This window comes from Ictidomys tridecemlineatus, chromosome 9, assembly GCF_052094955.1.
Source record: "Ictidomys tridecemlineatus isolate mIctTri1 chromosome 9, mIctTri1.hap1, whole genome shotgun sequence".
In the NCBI taxonomy this organism is placed as follows: domain Eukaryota; kingdom Metazoa; phylum Chordata; class Mammalia; order Rodentia; family Sciuridae; genus Ictidomys; species Ictidomys tridecemlineatus.
The window spans coordinates 45,559,197-45,582,260 of NC_135485.1; the positions used below are offsets into that span (position 1 = coordinate 45,559,197).

Below are 23,064 nucleotides of genomic sequence, written 5' to 3' on the forward strand. Positions count from 1 at the left end.
GTAAAAGCAGTCATGTTTCAAACTAGAGCAGAGAGAAAAACTGAGACTGGGGTTCTACAATCCCCTTTGAGGGCATGATCTCAGAATTCCCTCCAGACCCCTCCTCTTAAAGACCCACAGCTCATCCCAGTTCTACCACCTTAGGAAGCAAGTGTTTTCTTATGGAACCTTGGGGGATGTAACTAAATCACATAAAAGCTGAACTGGAAACTTGAGAGAATGATATATCAGATGGTGTTTTATGCCTTCCATTAATGCATCCACCCCACTTCCTCCTGATCTGTTCACTCCCCTGTAAGGGTCAGATCTTTTAAGAGGAGGTGAGGTACCTCTCTGACCCAAAGGTGATGAACCTTCAGTTGGCAACACCAGTTTGTGGATGTCAATCATTGGTGTGATTATTTTACAAAGAGTTATGTTGGTATGGCCTAGGAATTGGCTCATTTGGGCCTCTCTTTTTCCAAGTGTAGTCTGCTGAGTGAGTTATGTATGAAACATTCTTATTGTCAAAAAAAAAAAAAAAGACTCAGAACCCCCTGCTTTGGTTCCTGTGTATTATCATTTCAAGTAATCTTGAACATATAGTAATCTTCCAAGGACCATAAGAGAAAATCAAAGAGATTTTCATGAATTTAAGCCACAGGAATGACTTTTTGTTAAATCACTGAATTATTCAACTTGGAACCAACCCACTTTCTAATTTTTAACATATGATTTGAAACCCTTATTTTAGCATATGATACCATTATTTTAAACCAATTTTATTTTATTGTTATTTTTGCTGCCCTAAGCATTCAAATACAAACAGGAATGACATCAGATTTCTGTTAAAATTGTTGCTTCATGGTGATACCATAAATTGAGGCAGTTGGGATATAGGATTGAGATGTAACTCTACATGAGGTCATCATTGGAATTCATAGAGTAGTCAGCCTAACTAGTCCCAGTACCAGAGATTAGAAATGAAACCCATAAGGGGAAGTGAGCCTTTGAGAAGAAGTGGTCTCAGTCACTGGCATTTCTGAGCTTTATTTCGTGTTTTATTATGCTGAGCCATGCCTGTTACATTATACTTATAAAGTCTGAAGACAACTGAAATAATTTTTATGTAATATAAATAACTCCCTACTGCACTCAAAAACCCATGCCTGAGTGCATCAGTGAGTTTTTTTTAATCTCACATAAACATAACTTATTCTATCTTCATATTTTATAAAGTAACAGATATATCTGACTCAGGAGGCTTAGGCAGGAGGAGACCAGTGTTGCTAACACAGTAAGACATATCTCAAAATAAAATTTAAAATTGTGTGTGTGTGGGGGGGTGTGCTTGATATGTACCTCAGAGGTAGAATATTTCTTGGTTCAGTTCTCAGTACTGAAAAAACAAAAATATACGTTTGAGGATAGAGTTAGAGACTATAGAATATAATGCAATATTCATTTGTGTCTGCATTATACTCCTGCTTTGTAAATATTTTCTACTTTATTTTATTTTTATTTTTTGAGAAGGAGTCTTGCTGGGTTGTTCAGTCTGCTCTTGAACTTCTGGGCTTAAATGATTCTCAGCCTCCTGTGTAGCTGGGACTATATGTGTGCCAAGGCACCTGGCTTGGAAATAAAGACCAAGTGTATGCAAATGCATTTCATGCACTCATTTAGAATTACTTGTTTGCCTCTTTTTTAGCACTTTATTAAAAGTGATAAAAATCAAAGGCATTTTTTAGTTCATCTTGTGACTTAGCTTTTATAAGCTTTAATGTCAACTGATTTCAACATAGAATTTTGTAAAATTCCCTTTTCTTTACAGTCCTCTTTCTCAATGCTTCATTCTGTTTCTTCTTGTTTTTCTCTTGTATAGTTTAGTTTGGAAATATAACGTATTGACTTTAAAAAAAAGTCTTAGCTAAATGATTCAGTATGACATCCTTTCAATTCATTTGTTTGACCATATATACAGGTAAAAAATATAAAGCTCTCAAATGTTGCCACAGGTAGATGGTAAGGAACTAATACAGATGCAATTCCATTTATTGTTCAATGAATTTTTTCAAAATTGTATCTAGCTATTGTTATAGAATTCAACTTGTGAAAGATTTATTTTCAAAATCACTGTTACAGAACCAGTACTGAAATATTTTTCCTAGCAATACATATGAGTTTGTTAATATTAAAACACATTTTCATTTATTTTGGAAACCTACTTCTATGACTGATGCGCATGTATCTAAAACAATTAATCATTTTATTTTTTGGAATAGGCCTCAAAAAATTATATGAATGTTGACTGATGATTATGATAATTTGCTTTATCAAACATTGCCAGGAATGTGTGGAATATTTGGAAATTGGATTTTCTTGTGAGATCACTATTGTAAGGTCAGGCACTGGTGACAAAAGGAGGCAGATTAAAAGCTGCTGTACAAGGCTTTATTGAGATTCACTCCAGGGCCAGATCCTCCCCCAGTCCAAAAGAGTGGGTCCAGAGGAGACATGCCCAGGCTCAGCTGGACTGGAATTTTATTGGGGTTTAGGGCAGGAAGGGAGAGCGTGGGACAGGAAGGGAGAGTTTTAGGGTTCCTTGTCCTCCTGGGGTTGGTTGGGGGATCTTGCTGAGCTCCAGGTCCTTCTAGGGTCAGGAAATCCCACTGATTGAGGGGTGTTTATCACTGTTTGTCTGTTGGTATCTGATTGGTTATTGCTCGGTGCTTTGTTCCCTTAGCCACCTCAAACCGACCTGACAACTGTACTTTCAGAGTTTGGTTATAACTCCTGAGCTCAAGGCACTTTCACTGCTGTGACTAAAAGACCTGACCAGAATAACTGTAGAGGAGAAAAATTATATTGGGGGCTTATGGTTTCATAGGTCTCAAATAAAAACACCAGATTACATTCCTTGGGGATCAAGTGAGGCAGAACATCTTGACAGAAAAGTATGGTAGAGGGAAGTGGCTCACATTATCATCAGGCAGTTGAGAGAGAGAGACTGAACTCAGCTTACCAATTATATACCCCAGACGCATGCCCCCAGTGACCCACTTCTTCCAGTCATACCTACCCACCTTCAGTTATCATTCAGTTAATCCCATCATGGAATTAATTTACTGATTGTGTAAGGCTTTCATAACCCACACACTTTCATAACCCACTTTCATAACCCACATTTTACCTCTGAATACTCTTGCATTGTTTCACACATGAGCTTTTGGGGATACCTCAGATCCAAACCATAACACACTGGGTTTGATCATCAGCACTGAAAAAAAAAAAATTCAATCTCTATTTTCAAATTTTTTTCTTTATTTACAGAATATTATTGATTCAGTTTCATAAGTCCTTAAAGTTGACACACAGAAACATTTGTGTATGTATGTATATGTGTATACATATGCGTGAAGAGATTTATGGTTTTTAATTTTCCACCAAAATATTTTAGAATATAGAGAAATAGTATCATGCACTGTAGTAAAATTTTGTCTTTAAATTGTGTTTTGTCAAAATAAAACTATTTTAGTTCATAAATATCAAATAGCCATTAACAATAAAATATACATTTGATTTAATATGAATCAACAAATTTTTATTAATTTTTCAATGTATATCACATTTTGAGATTTTATGTGAGATTAAATTGAAAATACATCAAGTTTCAAAACACATCAGTACACTGATTTTTATAAGGTACTTTATAAGTTTGCCTTTATTGGTCTGCTAAATCTTGCACATTTTTCCATATCTATAAGAATAAATTTTGTGCATTTGGGGATTCTATTGCAATCATAGCAAATTAAACTCAAAACCTTTATTCTGGAACACACACACACACACACACACACACACACACACACACACACAGGGAACTGACAGAAGCAGAGAGTGGAGTGGAGGTTACCAAGATATGAGGGAGTGGAGTAGGAGAAATGGTGAGATGTTGATCAGAGTGTAAAGTTTCAGTAATGCTTGAAGAACATACTCTGGAGACTTAACTTATAGAATGGTAGCCACAGTTAATAATGACTAGTGCATACCTGAAGTTTATTAAGAGAATAAATCTTAAATTTTCTCATCACAATAAATGATAACTGTGAAATGATGGTTATGTCAGTTATTATGTCAGTGTGACTATGGTTATCATTCACAATGTATACTTATACCAAAATATCAAATTCTATACCTTAATTATGTAAGATTTTATTAGTCAATAAAGATGTAAAAATAAAATAAATTTCAAATAGAATGTAAGTGAACATGCCAAGTTTAAAGTATTATCAGATATGGGTTATTTTTCTAATAAAACTTGGGTTATTCAAACTAAGTTTTCATAAAGAACTTGTGTTGTAGTTGGGTTTTTTAAATTTGCTTTTTGTTTTAAAGTGGATTGTTTTCTGTTTCTGTTCTCAATTCACAGAATTTGTGTTTTTTTTCCTCTATCACTACTCCTTTGTTTTACATTTATCTCAAATGAACTCATACTATCTGTAATGAATTGTTATTAACCCAACTTGAAACAAATGACAAATGATGATAATGGTTAACAGTAGCAAAAACTGTACCCTATGAGGAAATTAAACAACAACAACAACAGCAGCAAAAACTGGCCTAATGTTTTTGTGAAACCTGAATTTCCAAGAGTTTTTTTTTTTTTTAAAGAATTCTCTATGATATTTACTACTGTCATCTTCTGGTGACACAAATGTTGGTTTGAAGATTGTTTTCACAGAAAGTTTCCAATGAAAATAATTCTGAATTTTTATCACTGTAAATAATGATTCAATTACTTTTATACATTTTTGATGTTTTCTCTGTATTGCTGGATTAGGATGTATTTGAACATATTATTGCATTCTTTTATCATCCTTTATTGTGGTTCTAAAAATACATTTAATATTAGGTATGAAGAATATTTGTCTTAAGAAAAATTTGTCTTAAGAAAAATAATATTATAGGGATTGAATATGCCCTTTCCCTTAATTTTAAGAGCATTTGATACAGAAATAGTAATAAAATTCTAGATTATTTTTGCAAATGAATTTTGTAAAGCAGTGTTGTTTTGTATACAACAATGATGAAGACTATAAATATATTGCTGTCATAGTAATTTTTGGTTTATTTGCCTCTTCACATATTCTCATTGATTGAAGGCTTCCTTGATGTATCTTTAATTAACATTAAGATTCTTGCAGCTCACAATGGTGACTAATATTTACAACAAATGAGTGCTTATCAAATTTTCTTACGTATAGATAAGTTATCTGTATGTAAGTTATCTATATGTAATTTATAATGTAATGTGAAAATTGTTTTGGTATAATTGCAAAAACTACATCACTTAATTTGAGATACCTTTTTCAAATGAATCATCTTTGTAATAAGAATGTACCACTCTTTTTAAGAAGCATGAGTACACCAAAATATCAAGTTGTAAGTTTGGCATACATGTAAGAGGATGGTCACATTTACACTAATGTCATCACACAGTTGCTTAATCATCTGCTCAGACACTGCATCCACACAGGGGAACTTTAGAACTCATTCACCCTCAGAATCCACTGTTAGTCTGAACTGCCCAATGAGTATATCGGCTTTTATTTATCTTTCACTGATAGCATAGAATATATTTTCAGCTTAAGATATCACTGATGAATCAATTTTAATTTAGGGACTAAGTAAAATTCTCATTAAGCCTGACAAATGGTAACCTTGAGTAAACATTTTAAATCAAGATACCTCATGTGTTATGAAATATGGACTGCATCAGGGATGAAGTGTTTCTTTGAGAAAGTAATGGAAAACATTTAGCCCTGAGGTTATATTACACTTCTGAATAAACACTTCTGAAGTGAATAAACACAAACATACACCAGGAATAACTAATGGGTTCATCCTATACATTCTGTGCCAGTATTACGGGTAGGATAAACCATTGTTTTTCTACAGAAAAATTTACTTATGGAAAGAAGAATTGAATACAGAAAGATTTTTAAGTAAAAATTGTAGCAGTGAGGTCCCTGTGAACTTGAGTGTCTTTTTCAGTATTTTTTCCACATTATTTTATTACATGTATTTTTTTCTGAAAAATAAATTAAGTCCAGGTCTATTAGTCTAATTATCATAGAAGTGCCCAAGTTATATCTCTCTTTACAATAATCATATTTATTATCTTCTTTATAATAAGAGAATATACTAATTATATAATAAGATATAATTTTAAATTATATAGATAGGATATTGACGTTTGGCATCTATAATCTGTGAACTTAGTGTCATTATTTGAACAGAAGGGAAAATGGGAATGAATCATTTTTATTATTTTTTTATATTATATATATCATTAGGATACATTTTGATATAAGCATAAAAGTATGGAATAGAATTTACTATAATTTAGTCCCCAGCACTTCCCATCCCTTACGCTGTTCCTGTACTCTACTGATCTTTGGGCAATTTATTCATTTATTCAATTTATTCATAATCTTTGGGCAATTCATTCATTTTTTCATGTGGATAGACTTGATATTGGAATTCACTGTGCCATATGCCTGTGTGTACATACTAATTCTTAAAATGGTTTTATTTATGTAGTAAGGAGTATATGTAAAATAAATTAAAATATAAATTTTTAATATATGAATATTAACTTTTTACTGATTTTTTTAAAGGCTTGGGTAATATTTGTCACTTTTCACTGTCTTTAAAATGTATATCATCACAATCAGTGAATTTATTTTATAACTGATGAAACTCTGATTATGTTTTCTTCAGGACATTTTTTTTGAAATGGGGGTGGATCTTTCCTGTTGAACAATGTTCCTTACCCATCTTCACATTGGCAATATTCTATCGACCAGTTTGTGTTGCTTCAGCAGAACTTAACTTTTGCCTCAAAATTATGATGTATTCAACCAAACATTAGTTAATATAAGAAAACTGAATATATTGATTTTTATGTCTAGTTTTTAAAAGAATACTATAGATAATGATTCCCTTAATCACTCTACAGCCCTAAGTCCATCAAAATCTTACTTAAATAGGTAACTAGAACTAAATTAAAGTTAGTGTTGATGTTGATAATGATTTAACTTAACACAAACTTACTGTTTCTTCTTTTTTTATTATTTCAGATGCAATAACAGAACCCAATGTGCAGTGGTGGCAGGCCCTGATGTTTTTCCGGACCCATGTCCAGGAACCTATAAATACCTTGAAGTGCAGTATGAATGTGTCCCTTACAGTATGTATATTCCTGTCTTTTCTTGTAAGAAAAAATATTTATCTTTGTTTTACATGAATTTATAAAACATTATCTGTGAAAAAATTTAAGTAATCATACAAATGAAAAAAAGGGGCTGATTTTAGCTTTTGAGGATCATAGACCTTCCCCCACCACTGGAAGAATTAAATATTTCCTGCATATTTCTGCAGTGTTTATTTTTAATATTTCCATACAACAAATCTATTTTGACACTCTTTTCTTGATACAATAATATAAAGTATTTAAGAAAAGGTTGAAGAAGAACCATGCCAATCCTGCATTGTCCAGGTCTGAGCAAATGGGAAAATAGCTAAATAATGTACATATAGTGGTACAGAAATTGATTACTTTTGAATTTCATAGAAGCAATTATAACTAGACTTCACATGCTGTCAATACTTGGTGACTTAGAAATATATTCCAGGGGAAATAGACTATAACAGGTACAAGGATTTTATGAGTTAAGGCATTCTTCACAGTATACTTTTTTAAAGCTTCAGAAGGATATCTTTGCAACCTTTATGTCAGATATATGATATGGGCCAGGAATATATATATTTTTTTCTTTAGGAATAATGAAGTATCAAACAATCTGAAGTGGAACATTTTCTGAATTTTTTACCCAAAGGAAGACTTACCATTGCAAAACCTTTTTTGAAGTGACTAGTTAATTATTCATGGGATTTTTTTTTTTTTTTTAGTGAAAATCACTCAGGAAATCCTGTAGTCTCATTTTAGATATTCAGCTCATCCCAAAGATAGAAAACACCTGGGATCATAAACAAATCCCAGGTTCCAGCTTCCTTTGATGTCTCAGAAGGAGCAAAATATCTGGGGATCAGCTGGTTTACTGAGCCAAGAGATAGTTCTAAACTTGCCTGTTTTGCACTTATTTAAAGTAGCAACACTTTACTCAGGAGTTAGAAATGAACATGCTTCAAAAATAGAAATTTGACCACCAAGAAATAAATTGAAAATTAAAAATCGTAATGAAAGAGATCAAGAGACAGTTTCAACTTTTGTTATTTGTAGTGTGGTTGATTAGAGAAAGTTAAACCTAGTAAAGTTTGATATATTGATCTTTCTTGTTATGAAAAAGCATTAAGCATTTTGTTGAAATCTCAATTATACTATGTTTCTTAAATTATTATGTCTATAGGCCCTTCTATGAAAAATATAAAACTCCTACTGAACATTTATTGTTCAAGAGTGAATTTTTAAAGAAATGAAATTCAAAGGCCATCTTGGAAGTGGGATAGTTATACCTGGGTTGCATAATAAGATCCTATTAAATACATAGAAATAAGGTAGAATCTTATTCTAGGAAGGCATTTTATTATAATATACAATAAGGTGAACCTCTTTTTTTTAAAAAAAACTTACATTTATATTTTTCATTTTCATACTTTGAAACATGAAAGCAGAAGTAAAATGTCAGTTTGTAGATTTCATCTTCATTTTTTAATAGTAACAAACTTCACAGCTGTCTCTTTGGTTTCTTGTATTTCAATAGAATTTCTTTGAGATCTCTACTCCAATATTCTATGCCAACTCTTGGTAAAATATCATCTACTTTATCACTTCAATATAAATAAGAACTTCTCATGCACTTTAAAAGGATCATGGTTTACCACAAGGTTTCTTTTCTCTCATAAATATTTAGGAATGGGCAATTCAATTCCTTACCTTAATATTCCTGTATTGGAGAGTTCTGATAATCCTGAAACTTTAGTGACTGCTTTATGAATATGTTGCTTATTAAAATATTTATCTGATTCTTCCACTAAATAAGAATTATAAACTTAGGTGTTCCTACTAGCTACTATATATGTTGGTTTAATTTATACCATATAGCATGGTCATGTTTGTTTAAATTATTTTCATTATGTTTCAGTTAAAAATGTAATGCAGGATTGGAATTCATTTACTAAATTCAACATGATTTTAAAAGAAAATAATGTAAAGGAATGTATAAACTCTAAAGTAAACTGTTGTGGCTCATTGGAGAGGTGGATTGATTCAATACAAAAATCAGGCACTCTGGGTTTAGAAAATGGTCTGACTTTTTAACAAAAAGGCTGGGTTCTTTTGCATGAGTAAGCCATTAAATGTTCAGTATCTTACCCTTAGACCTTCCCTGGTTGATTAATCCTAATATAGATCAACATGCAACTGTTTTCTTTTCTTAAGCATAAAGTGCATTTTTTCAATGCTGAAAAAATTCATTACTTTAAAATTCTTGCCATTTATTGATACTTGCTACATGTCATTTACTACATAGATTAAATGGTTACATACATTATTTTATTGAATCCCCACAAGACCCTCCCTGGCAGATATGAGTGTTGTCATTTTACTGAAGAGTAATCAGGCTACATATGTGTTCATGTAAAATGTAGACTTTTGAGAGAATGGCAGAACCAGGACAAGCTATATTTCTTCTCCCCTTAGATATTTCCCTTTATACTTTTTTGAGTTATTTAATCTTCTTTAATATTTAGTTCTTATAATTTTTAGCAATATGGTAATGGCCTATGTTGAACACAGATGCTTCAAGGGCTTAGATCCTTTTTCTTAGTCTCTCAGCTATTTATTATTAAGAAGCTTCTGCTCCATTATTTAGAGCAATTGAATTTCCCTATGCCTTTTCCCAAAACATTTCATGGAGTTTTGGGGCATTAACTACTTTGTGCCATTAAAAATACTACCTAGAATTTAGAATGTGCCTCTTTTCTAAAGAGTAATTGAGGAAGATGTTTTAAATGATTTTTATTATTGAGGAAATGCTATACTTAATATCTTCATGATTCTTTTTTTAGTTTTATTGATTTTATTTTTTTAAATACATGACAACGGAATGCATTACAGATCTTATTACACATATAGAATATGTTCACCCCAATTCATGCTTTTATACATGTACTTTGTTTTGTTTTTTGGCATTACAATTCTTATTATACATATATACCACAACTTTTCATATCTGTTTATATATAAAGTATGTTAACACCCCATTCAAGTCTTCATACATGTACTTTGGAAAATGATGTCCAACACATTCTAAAGACCTTTATTGCATTAGTATAAGGCAAACTTCAGATTTAGGATTTAATATTTGACAGTTTTCTTATTAAATACCTAATAAACAAACCCAGTAAAGTTCTATTCTGTTATATGATTCAGTAATATCTATTTCCATTTTTGGATTTAGGACCACAAACTGTTAAACATGTCAGAACATTCGTGTGACACAGAACATTGTAGTGATTGGCAGAACACTTATAATGGCAATCCCATGAAATTATAATGGAACTGAAGGATTCCTGTAACCTGGGACTTTTACTGCACCTTTTCTATTTTAGATATGCTTAGATGCACAAATATGTTTGGTTTGTTTTAGTTGCCGGCAGCATTCAGTACAGTAATGTGTTACAGGTTTGTAGCAATCAGCTGCACAGCCCAGGTGTAAGATAGGTCATATCAGATACTTCTGTGTAAATATACTCTAAGTTGTTTACACAATGGCAAAAATCACCTAATGATTCATTTCTAAGAATGCATCACTATTGAGTGACACACACTAAAATACATTTAGTATTTATGAATGTTTTCTTAATATTGCTATGTGAAAAATATTATTATTATCAATATTGTCTTTCTTTATATACATTGTATGTGTTTCTACAGCAACTTTGATTTTTTTAGGTGAGATTATTATCATGAGAAATTTAGGAAAACAAGTTTTTAGGAAAATTTGTCAATACTAATGAAGCATATTAGAGTTAATGCAGACAAAAATTCAACAAAGATGAGTGTATTACATAAGAAAAGCAAATCTCCCAAGAAGCTTAGAACAATTTGTGTGTGTGCATGTGTGTATATAATGGGATATTGAACCCAGGGCCTCACCCATGTGAAGGCAATATTACTCTACCATCAAACTACATCCCCAGCCCAACTTACAATAATTCTTGCACGGAATTTTAGAAGTCAATAAATAGGTACATAATGGAATACTGATGACTTTAGGGGAATATTCTGAGTGAATCAAATGATGTGGCTTATATCAATCTTTTTCAGAATTCCTGATGGTTTATTTAGTCTTTATTAAGTCTTAACTACTTTCTTCTGTTGTGTATTTTCTTATCTGTGTTTACAGATACCCTGTTTCTAACAAAATCTGTAACAGATGAATCAATACTTTTCTCTGTTCCTGTCACACCTTAGTTCCAGTGTCTTTTGTAGCCTCTGTATTTTCTTTTGAGGTTTGATTTTCCTTCTTAGTGGATGTTTTTCTCCCAGGAAATGACCCAAGTATTTAAGATATTAAACCTCACTATTTCCTAAGCCCCCTTTTTGTTCTTCCTTCTACTTCTCACCCCATCCCCATCCCTTTTGACCTGATTTGAGATTGAAAATGTGGTATTTTCAAGTAGAGCTGCCTTCATTGAGGCAGGTTCCAAGAATGATTTGTGTTAGAGAGAATGCAGTTAAACAACTAACCACCTATTTAGAATATTCTCAGCACAGAATCTTTACTTTATAGCCTGCTGACAAATGGTGTTTTTTCCAACAATACAATTTTATGCATATTATACTCCAAAAGAGCTCCTCTTCCCTGACAATCCAGCTTGTCTCTGTTTCTCTTTTTCAGAATAATAAAGCACATAGTTCTTATTCCTTTTATGGTTGATTTTCTTAAATTGAAGGGAAAGTACACAATTTGGAGAGTTACTAGAAATGTGTTTGATTAAACTAATCTTATAGCTCCTAAGGCTTTCTTAGTGTTAGAAGGCTTAGTTAGAAGGCTTTCTTAGAGTTAGAAGCTATCTGAATAGTCATGTGTGTGATTGTCTTTATTAAAAGTCATAAAAAATTAGTATTATTGGAAAATTAAAATTTATAAGTAAACAAGCTTTGACTAAACCCAGATATTTAAATAGTTAATCATAATTAATTAAGTACATTTTTGCAATTCATTTTCAAATCTGTGCTTATTTTAATACACACATATTTTGGTTACTAGTATGTAAATAAGCAATTACATTTTTAACTCACTTTACTACAATTTACTGACATTTTTACGTTTAGAAAGAGAAAATAAGTGTTAAGGTACATTTTAATTTTCAATACCTCATTTTCTATTCCCATTTTTAGACATACAGGAGCCATTCAATGAATGGGTAATGATTAAAATAAAAAGGAAATGACTCCTCCAAAATTACTATGTCCATTTCAAGAATGATAAACAGAAGAATGTCTTATATGCAAACAAGACCTTATTAATTCAAAGATCAATTATAAAAATAAAAATGTAAATTTTAGTTGCTTCAATTTGTTTAATTATACTTGTTTTCTGCAGGAATGTTACTAGCAACCAAAAGTTTTTTTCGTATTATTCTTCTGTATATCTCCTTAAAATTTAACAAAAATTATCTCTTATTTAAACATTACTCCCTCTGCAAGTGTCAGTTATATAAATTCTATCTTTTTAGAATGGTATTTCTGAGAGTCATAAAATTCATCCTTTCTCTTCTCCTGTTCTTTTTCTTCTTCACAAGAGCTTCTTTCTCCCCCATATACTTTCTTTCTCCTTCACACTATCTTGTACCTAACAAATAAAAGATTTTGCAAATGAATTAATTATTCATACTTAATCAAAACCTTTGTGTTCCAAAAAAAGTAAATATTCATAGAAATTGTTGTAATCTGTTTAAAAAACAGAAGTATAGATGGAGATGTTCTGATCTCAAACTCTTACTTTTGTCCAGCTGCTTCTTATGTGCATGGAAATTATTGTCAATTCGATTTTGCCATTTGATTGGGTTACCACCCTTTTTTACCTTCTTTCCATCAATCAACTACTCTTGAGTACCTACTGCATACCAGGCATTAAGAAAAACACTTGGAATAGAAAATTAGTAAAGATTTTAGCCTCAAGTTCAGCAAGGTCCCCAAAGTTACGATTGTTAGTCCAGCAACACAATTAAGCCTTTCATATTAGCAATGTACTGAGAAGACACTGATCCAAAGTGACTGATGACTGACTGGGGTGGGGTGAATATCTTCAGGATAGTTTTTGAAGAGAAAATGACCCTATGAGTTACATCAGAATGGATGAATGGACTTTTGAGGGAAAAGGGCACTAATTTTGAGTAGAGGGTCAAAGTAAGGTAATAATTATATGGTAAATGTAAAACCAGAACATTTTGCTATTTGCAACCTATCCAAATGCCCCAGAGATGGACACAGTAGGAATTCTGGACTTCCCTGTTTACTGTGATTTCTCTGGAATATAATACTCTTTACAATGCCAAACATGAAAAAGACAATGAAGTGTTTCCAAATGTAAATATCTAAAGACTATGGTTGCAGCTTAGTGGTAGAGCATTTGCCTAGCATGCTCATGGCTCTAGATTCAATCCTCAGAATTCGAAAAAAGAATAATTATCTGATACATGAATAAGAAATATATATATTTATTTGCACTTCTGCCAAGAACAACTTTGGCTAACTTAAACTTTAAAAAGGGAAGCAGTTAATGGGGAAATTATGAAGTATTACTTCCACAATGAAATGAAAAACCAGGCCTCCAAAAATATAAGATCCATTAATCTAGAGAGCAAGACCTAGTGGACCTATACCAAGTTATGAGGACTTTGTTCAGATAAATCAGTTCTAAAAATGTTCTGTCTGACCTAATTCCTATAATAATTGAGGCTGAGACATCAAGACAGCATGAAATCCACTACTGGAGTATCTTTTACAGGGAGGGCAGCAGGGTTGGCAAATCACCAACATGTGAGCAGGTAGGATCATATCCCTGTGTGAACTTTAAAGCAAAAAGTTCAGGTTTGTGGCTATGGACCAGGTTCAGGCTATATTTGGCCTCCTCAGGCTCCAGAACACCTTCAAGTCAGATTCAGCCTGTCTGGAGCAAACCTGGGTCTGCACTCCTTATGGGGACAGTGGTCTTGAAATGAGTGATCTGGCCCTTACATGGGATCCATGCCTTTCTACTTTCTGTCTTCCAGCACTCATAATCATTTTCAATGTTTCCTGGCTCCTGAAGATATTTAAATTAGCAACTATTGTTCTAGAGTTTGGTGCTCATAGATGTAAAGGGACGATAATTCTACCAGTTGATTCATGCCAACTGTCAGTCACTGTGCTAATTGCCTTTGAATAGTGAACATATGAACCAGTGTATGAAATAAAGCTCATGATAAACTGCAAATGGAAAGCAAGCATGATTCAAGGATAGAAAAGAATGAAAAACCAGGATTAATCAAGGGCTTCTCTAAAGGGAGAATTCATTAGATCTGAAGAACAAGAAAAAAATGGGCAAAGGCCAAAGGAATGAGGTTCAAAGCAGAGGGCATATAGCTCCCCAGGCCTTGAGCAGGGGAAGAATTCTACTTTTTTTGGTACAAGGGTAAGGTGACTGTGTTCCTGCCAAAGAATAAGAGAACCTCTTGGAGCTGCTAACCACCTCTCGATAACTTCCACCATCAATAATGAGCAGTAATGTCTTTTAAATTTCTGTGATTTATTGAGAATCAAAATATATTTGCAAAAATAAATTTTTCTTTAAAATATACATTGCAGGCCTGGGGTGTGGCTCAGTAGTAAAATGCTTGCCTAGCATATGTGAGGCACTGGATTCGATTCTCAGCACCACATATAAACAAATAAAATAAAAGTCCATCAACACCACAGAAAAAATTAAAAATATATATACATTGTAGAAAATACTGTATTATATTAGTGTAACACAAAGCAAACTTAATCCAATAAACCAACTCTCGCACGATGTCAACACTTAGATAGTATATCATATACCTATAGAAGATTAGTCATATGTAAATGTACACTTATGTGCTAATTATTGAGGAAGCAAGATAATTTGAGAATATTAAAAAATGAATTTGATTTGCCAGAGGTAGGAAAATATTTGTTTTAGGAAGTAAATCTTCATTATAGAATAACTAAAAGTTTGAAGAGTTAGCTTAACTGTGCTCATTTTGCTCTATTTGAAATAGTAAAATTATAGTGTTTCCATACATAAATTTAATTCAAAGAAAATTTTATAGGACAATCAAATTGTCTAATGTAAACATGCAAACACATGAGGTTAAATTGTCTTGTTTATAAATTATAGAACATTGGGGAAGAAAAGTATTGAAAACATGTAAAGGTGAGCTTTTCCCCAAAAGTACTTTGTGTTGAAAATCTTATAAAGATGTAATATTTCTAACATAAAAATCTGAAATTTTAAATGCTTTAAAAACTGAAATGTTTTGGATACTGATAAAATTGGAAAATCTTGTCCAAACACAGTTGCAGCCTGGTGTGATGGGCATACCCATAATCCCAGTGGCTCAGGATTGTGATTTCAAAGCCAGCTTCAACAACTTAGTGAGGCCCTAAGCAATTCAATGAGAACCTGTCTCTAAATAAAATATATGAAATGTCTGGGAATGTGCTGGGATGTGGTTCAGTGATTAAGTGCCCCTGGGTTAAATCCCTGGTACCAAAAAACAAAAACCCAAAAACAACATAGTTGCTCTAAAATTATTAAAAACTATTACTATTAGACCATCTGTATATGGTGCATATGAAACATAATCAGTTTTGCATTTAGACTTGAGTCCTGTCCCCAAGACATCTGATTATGTATATATAATTTCAAAAATCTGAAATACTTCCACTCCCAAGTATTTTAGATAAGGTATACCCAGTCTGTAGTAGACTTTATTTTGTGTGAGATTTATGGAGTTAACTATTCTGATAAAATATATCTAAATAAGTATGAAATCAATTAAAACAGTGAATTAGCATTGTTAATTTTCTTCTGTTCCAATTATTACTTTTATAAAATTAGAAAAAATTAACTTAGAATTTACTTTGTTCATCTATTTAAATTTAACATGCTACCTTATTAAAATGAGAAGTTAGGAAGGTGGGAAATCACATTTTTTTTCTATGTGGAGGAATTTTTCTGATGGTAAATGACCATAATTTCTGTGAATATTGTAAACATTTTACATTGCCTAAAATTTCTTTAATACCCTTCCATAAATTCCAAAGTTCTAAAGTTAAATAATTAAATATCTATATGTTAGGCTCAATCATGGTCCCATAAAGCCTGTGTCCTAATCTTCAAAACCTGTGATATGTTACCAGAAGGCAAAGAAGCCTTTGAAGTGTGATTAAATTAATAATGCTGAGATGAGATTTTCCTGGTTATCCAAGTGGGCCTGATTTGATAACCATTGGGTCAGTGTTGGAGAGAGAAGATATGACAATATAAACAGAAGTTGTAACAATGCAAATTGAAAAATGGAGGAATGAATATAGGCACCCTTTATTATTTGGAAATTATAAGGAAATCAGTTTCCCCTAGAGAACCCAGAGTAAACAACTGTGATGAAATCTTTTGATTTGATCCCTTAAGACCCATTTTGGAGCTGGGCATAGTGGCACATGCCTGTAATCCCAGCAGCTCAGGAGGCTGATGCAGCAGGATCACAAGTTCAAAGCCAACCAATTCCATGACACACTTCTCTAAATTAAATACAAACTAGGGCTGGGGATGTGACTCAAGTACCCCTGAATTCAATCCTTGGTAAGACCCACACACACACACCCACACAAAAAAAAAACCCAAACAATTCACATTTTGGATTCTGACAATGTGTGCTGTTTGGAGCCACTAAGTGTGTGATAGTATATTAGAACATCAATAAGAAACTAATGCAGCCTATTATAGTATTGTATTTTCATCAAAAATGATGAGTACAAAGGAAAAAATAATATTTTTAATTAGTATATGGACTAATAAACACAGCATTGCTTTCTAAATAAAGATTATCATCTACTTCTGACATACTGTTTTTAAAATATGAAAAATATATATATATACACATACATATACCTTCTCTCATGGAGTAACTACATGTAAGATGTAAAATAGGTCATTGTGGATAAGTCATTTTATTTTCTTTATGAATATGTTTAACCCAAGTTAAATTAGTATTTATTAAAGTCAATTTCACTACTTTGCACTTATATTCTCTACATAAGGCAGCAAAATTGATGAATAGGTCAAAGGAGTTTGCTGTGCATATATTAGCTACATTAATGAAGGGAATAAATGTAGGGAGTTTTCATTTAAATTTTCTTTTACGTTTCAACAGACAGGAATTTATCCTAATATTATGGTACTTGAATTAAATTCATATTTATGGACTTCCAATCCTGTTCTGTGTGCGTTAATTTAGCTAGACCAATCCTTGAAACTCAGTCACTTGAAAACATTGTCCAAAGTCCAACTACTCCCAATTATGTAAACATCACTGGTTCCTAACTTCCAAGAACCCTTAATCTACTCATCATAATCTCATCCACTAAACAGTCATACCAATATAGAACCAAAAGATGGGAAGAAAATCCAATGCCATCTAGTTCTTAACACAGTATATCATGAATATATTATATTCTGTATGAATTGCTTTCCTGAATCAACTAGTACAGAAACATAATAGAAGAATAAGTTATATCGGAAAAAAGAAGTAGCTGTTCTAAGTAAATCTCTAAGGCAAATGTGTATTTCTAATTTTAACATTGACTGTGCCAGAGTCTACTGAATTTTCTCCATCTTTACCTTACTAAATTTTCTTAAGCATAAGAGGTTCTACCTTAGTGATTAAGTCTGAGAGCCTTAAAATCAAATAGAGTTGAATTTACGTTCTGGCTTTGCAAGATACTATCTATGCTCTAGTGCTCTGTGAATCATTCTCTTCACATAGGAAATAGGAATGTAATCAATTTAAAGAATTTCTGTCAAAATGAAGTATATGAAAATTCCTTTTATAAAGGCAGCCACATTGGAAATACTCCATACATCACATTGTAACCAGTCAACTTAATATGCCTGTCGCATCCCACTCATTTTCCTTGTCTCTGACAATCAGGGCCATAATGCCCTGAGGCTTGGAATTATGTAGTGCTGTCAATTTATCCCAAGGATTTGGGAAACTCCAGTCATTGTCAGGTTATGTTATTCTCTAGTTCCCTGGACGTCCAGTATAGTTTCACAGACCTTCTGCCTTAATTCCCCTATTTTTTTTTTTTAACTTTCAGATCACCTCTAGACTTTGAGGTATGCTCTGAACCACACAGAACTAGTTACAAGAACATCTTCCATATGCCGTTGCCCTTAGCCCAGTTCTTTGTTATGGGGTTGCTCTTTAACCTCAAATTTCAATTTGAATCCTTAATTAGATATTAAATACCTATATGTTAGGCTCAATCAAAATTTTCATAATCAAATTTTTCAAATCCACAGTCAGGCCTCCAGGTTTCTGTGGTTTCTTTTATCACCTAAATTTCCTTCTTTGCTTTTGCCTTGGACTAGACCTAGTGGTACTAGCAATTGCATGAATCAAACCCAAGGTAACTAGTAACATTAGTGATGTCGGCCATTTCCCATACTTTCCTCCACTGGTGTTAACAATTGATACTAAGATATTTACTTTTGGCCCCATTTCTTCCCACACATAATAAAGGAAGTGCCAGTGTCCCAAAAACATCTCCAGGTGAAACTCAGCCTGTTCCTTTAGTCCATTCAAATACTAACTGAGCACCTATTATATGGGGCTAGACAGACATTGTTTAATTTTTAACCATAGAATTTAATTATAAAAAATTTAAGCCCATCTTTTATTTTTTTTCTTTTGTAGATGAAAAATCCAAGACTGATAGGGAGATAGCTGGTGATTATACATTTAGAACTCATTGACTCTTAATTGCTAGTTGAGTTCTCGTTTCCTTCAAGCTACTCTGGTTCTTTAAATTTCCAAAATAGTTTCTGTACAGACTAAAGATGAAAGAGTGCCTAAGACTTACTCTCAAATAAAAATATTAAAATATATTATTTTAATTGAAATTTGGCATTGTATCTAGTATCTCACTTTAATTCATATTCTTCTAGAGAAATTTCAAAATTCAAAGTGGTCTTAATATGACAACATAGACTTCTGTCCTTTGTTTGCCTTCAGTGTAGCCAATAATTAAGATGATTAATGATAAATTGTGATACCAAAAATCCAACTTTCTCAATATTACAAAGGAACAATCTTTATACAAGTGATTAGATCTCAAACATTATAGCCTTTCTCATAAATTTATTTCAAAATTGCCTGGAAAAGTCAGTAAATGAACATTTTTAAGGAAGGTGTTTGTGTATTTTTCTTTTCTATGCTTTATACAGTAAATCACTGCATACTATTCAATTTTCTTTTTGCACCCAAATTATGCATCCAAATTTCTGAAGCAGCTTTTTTCTGGTCTCAGTTTTTAGAGCAGCTTCAGATGGATTCAGTGCTCTATTACATAGATAATTAAAAGTTGCCAAAGTTGTCTGTAGTTTAAAAATAAGCACACAAAATTATGGAATTGTGGTCAGAAGGGAAGAGTGAATCTCTCCAAAAGCAGAACTTAACTGTTTTCCTCAATTTTATATGACCTTCCTTGACGGCTCTCTTTTCTATTCTCCTTACATTTAGACAACACATTTGATGCTGTTTTTCAAGATAAGAGGAAATTTTCAGAAGTGAGAGCATATTCAAATTGTTGAAAATGAAATACATTTGTTGCTTACTTTTTTCCTCTAGGTTTCATTCTGATTGCTAAAAACCAATACACTTACTAGCTGGTTAATCATTTGTATCAGAATCTAATAGTAAATTGTTATGGCAGAATTTCATCTTGTCCAGATCTATTGCTTTCCAACAGTTATGCACCCAAACTCATCAAGCTGAGTATCAAGAAATGTCTCTTCCTAGCAGAAGATTATTGTTCGAGGTATATTATCATGACAACCTCTTAAAACCATTACATTTTAAAAGGCACTGACTAATGCCCATATTAAGTGGGCTCAAATACCAATGGTGAAACTCACTAATTATGTATTATTGCTAGACAACAGATGGTGTGTACTGCCCTTTTTTAAAGAATCAATGATAAGTGTAGGGAAATATATGTTATTATATGTCTTTAGTTTTCTTACCCCTTCAGCCATTTATCAGTATTGGTCTACATTTTTTATTTGTATTGATTATAATACACAATTCAAGTTTGTGGTGTATTATGTTACTTGGTCTGATCTTGCCAGTTGCTACTCCTTGGGGATATCAGATGATATTTTCCAAAGTTGAAATGCCTTATCTCTATCTTCAGGCAGTAGCTTGAACACCAGTGGGAGTGCTTCAGTAAAAATTCCATTTATCATTAGTTCAAAAAGTTTTGAAGATCCACAGCAAATAGGGTCCAACTATAAGAGCTATGGTGACCTTTTCCTTTCCTTTTTTCTTCCTTTTTTCTTTCACCTAACTTGTGGGAATCAAGATCTTTTTTTCCTCTTTGATGAATATTAGGGATGAAGAGTCTCATTGTTAACTAGATATATAAAAGTGAATTTGATGATTTAGAGAAATAATTTATTTCTTCAGTGATAGCACCTTCCTCAAAGTTATATTGAGGATTCAAATAAGTAATATGTGTAATATAATTAAAATGGCTTCCGTTACATAATTTGTGTTACTGAAAATCTATTTGGGGGTTTGTGGAAATGATCATAATATGTTATATTACAAATGAAACCCACTATTCTGTTTAATTACCATGCACTAATAAAATCTTTAATTATTTTAAGATCTTCCATACATTGTAGGTACTCACTCACACTTGAAAAAAATCTGAATTATTAAATTCTGAATACCACGTTTCTGAATAACTAAAGACTATTGTGCAGTCCTGATTTAAGATCTTGACATATTCTATCTGGGGGTGTTTTTAAGAGTTAAAATTCTGAAAATAACTATTCTTCATCTATCTTCAAACCTTTTAAGTAGATTGTAGACTTTCACAAAAACTCAGATCTAATTTTATATTAGTAGTGGTTGCTAGGTAACTATTTGATGCAAATTAATCATTAAATAGTGAACCGTTCATTCTCTGATTGGAGTGGAAGCTGGAATGACTTAGAAGCTGACAGCTCAGCAAACAACTGATTGAGAAATAGTATTCAGAGTGTTTAATAAAAATAGATATGACTCCTCTACTTGATTTTCAAAATCAAAAAAGGAAGATGAGAAATGGCTAGGGAAAATTAAAACCTTTTTTCCTGACAGCAGATCTTATTTACTGAGCAAGTATCATAAACCAGAAGTGCATTGAAATACTTATTTCTGGTATCATTGTGTTCTTATGGCAATCTGTTTAGTTATGTCATATGACTTCTGTTTTATAATTAAAGAAAATAGGAATATAAGTCAAGTAGTTCATCCAAGTGCCTTTGACTCTTGTTTTTCTCTTGGCTAACCAGCTATTTATTGCAAAATAGTCAACTGCTATGTAGCTTGTTGCTTAAAAGAAATGGGACCAGGTCAAAGTTAGATTAATTTGAAAAGCATTTTTATCAGGATGTAGGTAGGAATCATTGTTAGGAACCTATTGTTATAACAAGAATGGAGACAAAGTACAGTTGGCAGTGGGGTGATCACTGCTGATTGTTCCTTAACTTTTGCCCTGAACTGCATCTTATTGTGAGGTCTTGTTGCCATTAATAATTGTTAAGCTTTTGCATTAGTTTCCTGTTGCTATGATGTTAGATTGCCAACCACTAACTTGGTGACTTAAATCAACACAGGTTTCATCTGTCGGAATTAGAAAAGTCAGAAGTCTAAATTAGAGTGTTGGCAGGGCAACAATCCTTTTGTAGTCTTTAGGGAGTAAAAAATCTGCTTCCTGATTGGTTGTTTGTTTGCATCTCCTAGAAGCCACCTGCCACCTCTTCTTCCTCTTTCAAAGTACATCACTCTCATAGTCTATTCTTCCACTTTCACATCTTTTCTCTGCCATTGATCTTCTTCCCCTCCACCCCTACCCCCTTAATAAAAACCCTTATGATTAAACTGAGGCACCTGTATAATTCTGGATCATCTCCTCATTTCAAAATCCTTAATTCAGTCTTACTGGAAAATTCCTTTTCCCTGAATGGTAAAATATTAATTAGTCCTAAAGATTAGGGTGTAGGCATCTTTGTGAGAGTTGGGGGGCATTATTCAGCCTACCACGGGTTTGTTTTAACTAACTACAAATTTGTATTTATATAAGAGTACATTCAGTACCAAATGCATTAAAACTTCCTTGGTAAAGACCAAGAATACCTGATTATCAAGTATGGATTGCAATATTTTTGTGTAGTGCCTAATAGGAATAGGTTGCATGACATGTTTCAGGCTGATGGATTAAATTGAATCCAAGACACTTATTTAAAAAAATATTTTTTAGTTGTACATAGACTCAATGCCATTATTTGTTTTATGTAATGCTAGAATCGAACCCAGTGCCTCACACTTGCAAAGTAAGTGCTCTACCACTGAGCTGCAACTCCATCCCTCACTTTTTCTTCTTTAAAATAAACTTTTTTTTCTGTTTACATAAAGAATAAACAAATAATGAAAATACTACTAAAATACATATGAAAATGAAAGTTTGCTTGAGTTTCTATTACTGATATAAATCCCACTGCCAATAAAGTGAACATCATTTTATATATTACTTTACAAATATAATACATAATGATTTTACAAGGATAAAATTATATTTTACACACATATGCATAACAGTATATATTCCTCACAGTTTCCTCTGTGTTCATGTTTCCTTTGGAGAATTGTGCATATATTTAATTTTTACATAAAAACTGGAATCATATTATATAGACTTTTTTTCACTGAAAAAAC

At 32.4% G+C, this 23,064-nt stretch overlaps 1 protein-coding gene across 28 annotated transcripts in view; it reads left to right on the plus strand.

The window, feature by feature from the left end:
• The window catches only part of Adgrl3 (adhesion G protein-coupled receptor L3), a 773,708-nt gene that overhangs the window by 422,073 nt on the left and 328,571 nt on the right, over positions 1-23,064 (plus strand). For all 28 annotated transcript variants that reach the window (XM_021730674.3, XM_040292372.2, XM_078021326.1 and 25 more), the window contains one exon: positions 7,122-7,231. In XM_021730674.3, coding sequence (XP_021586349.1) covers positions 7,122-7,231 — 110 coding nt within the window. The remainder of the gene's footprint in view (positions 1-7,121; positions 7,232-23,064) is intronic.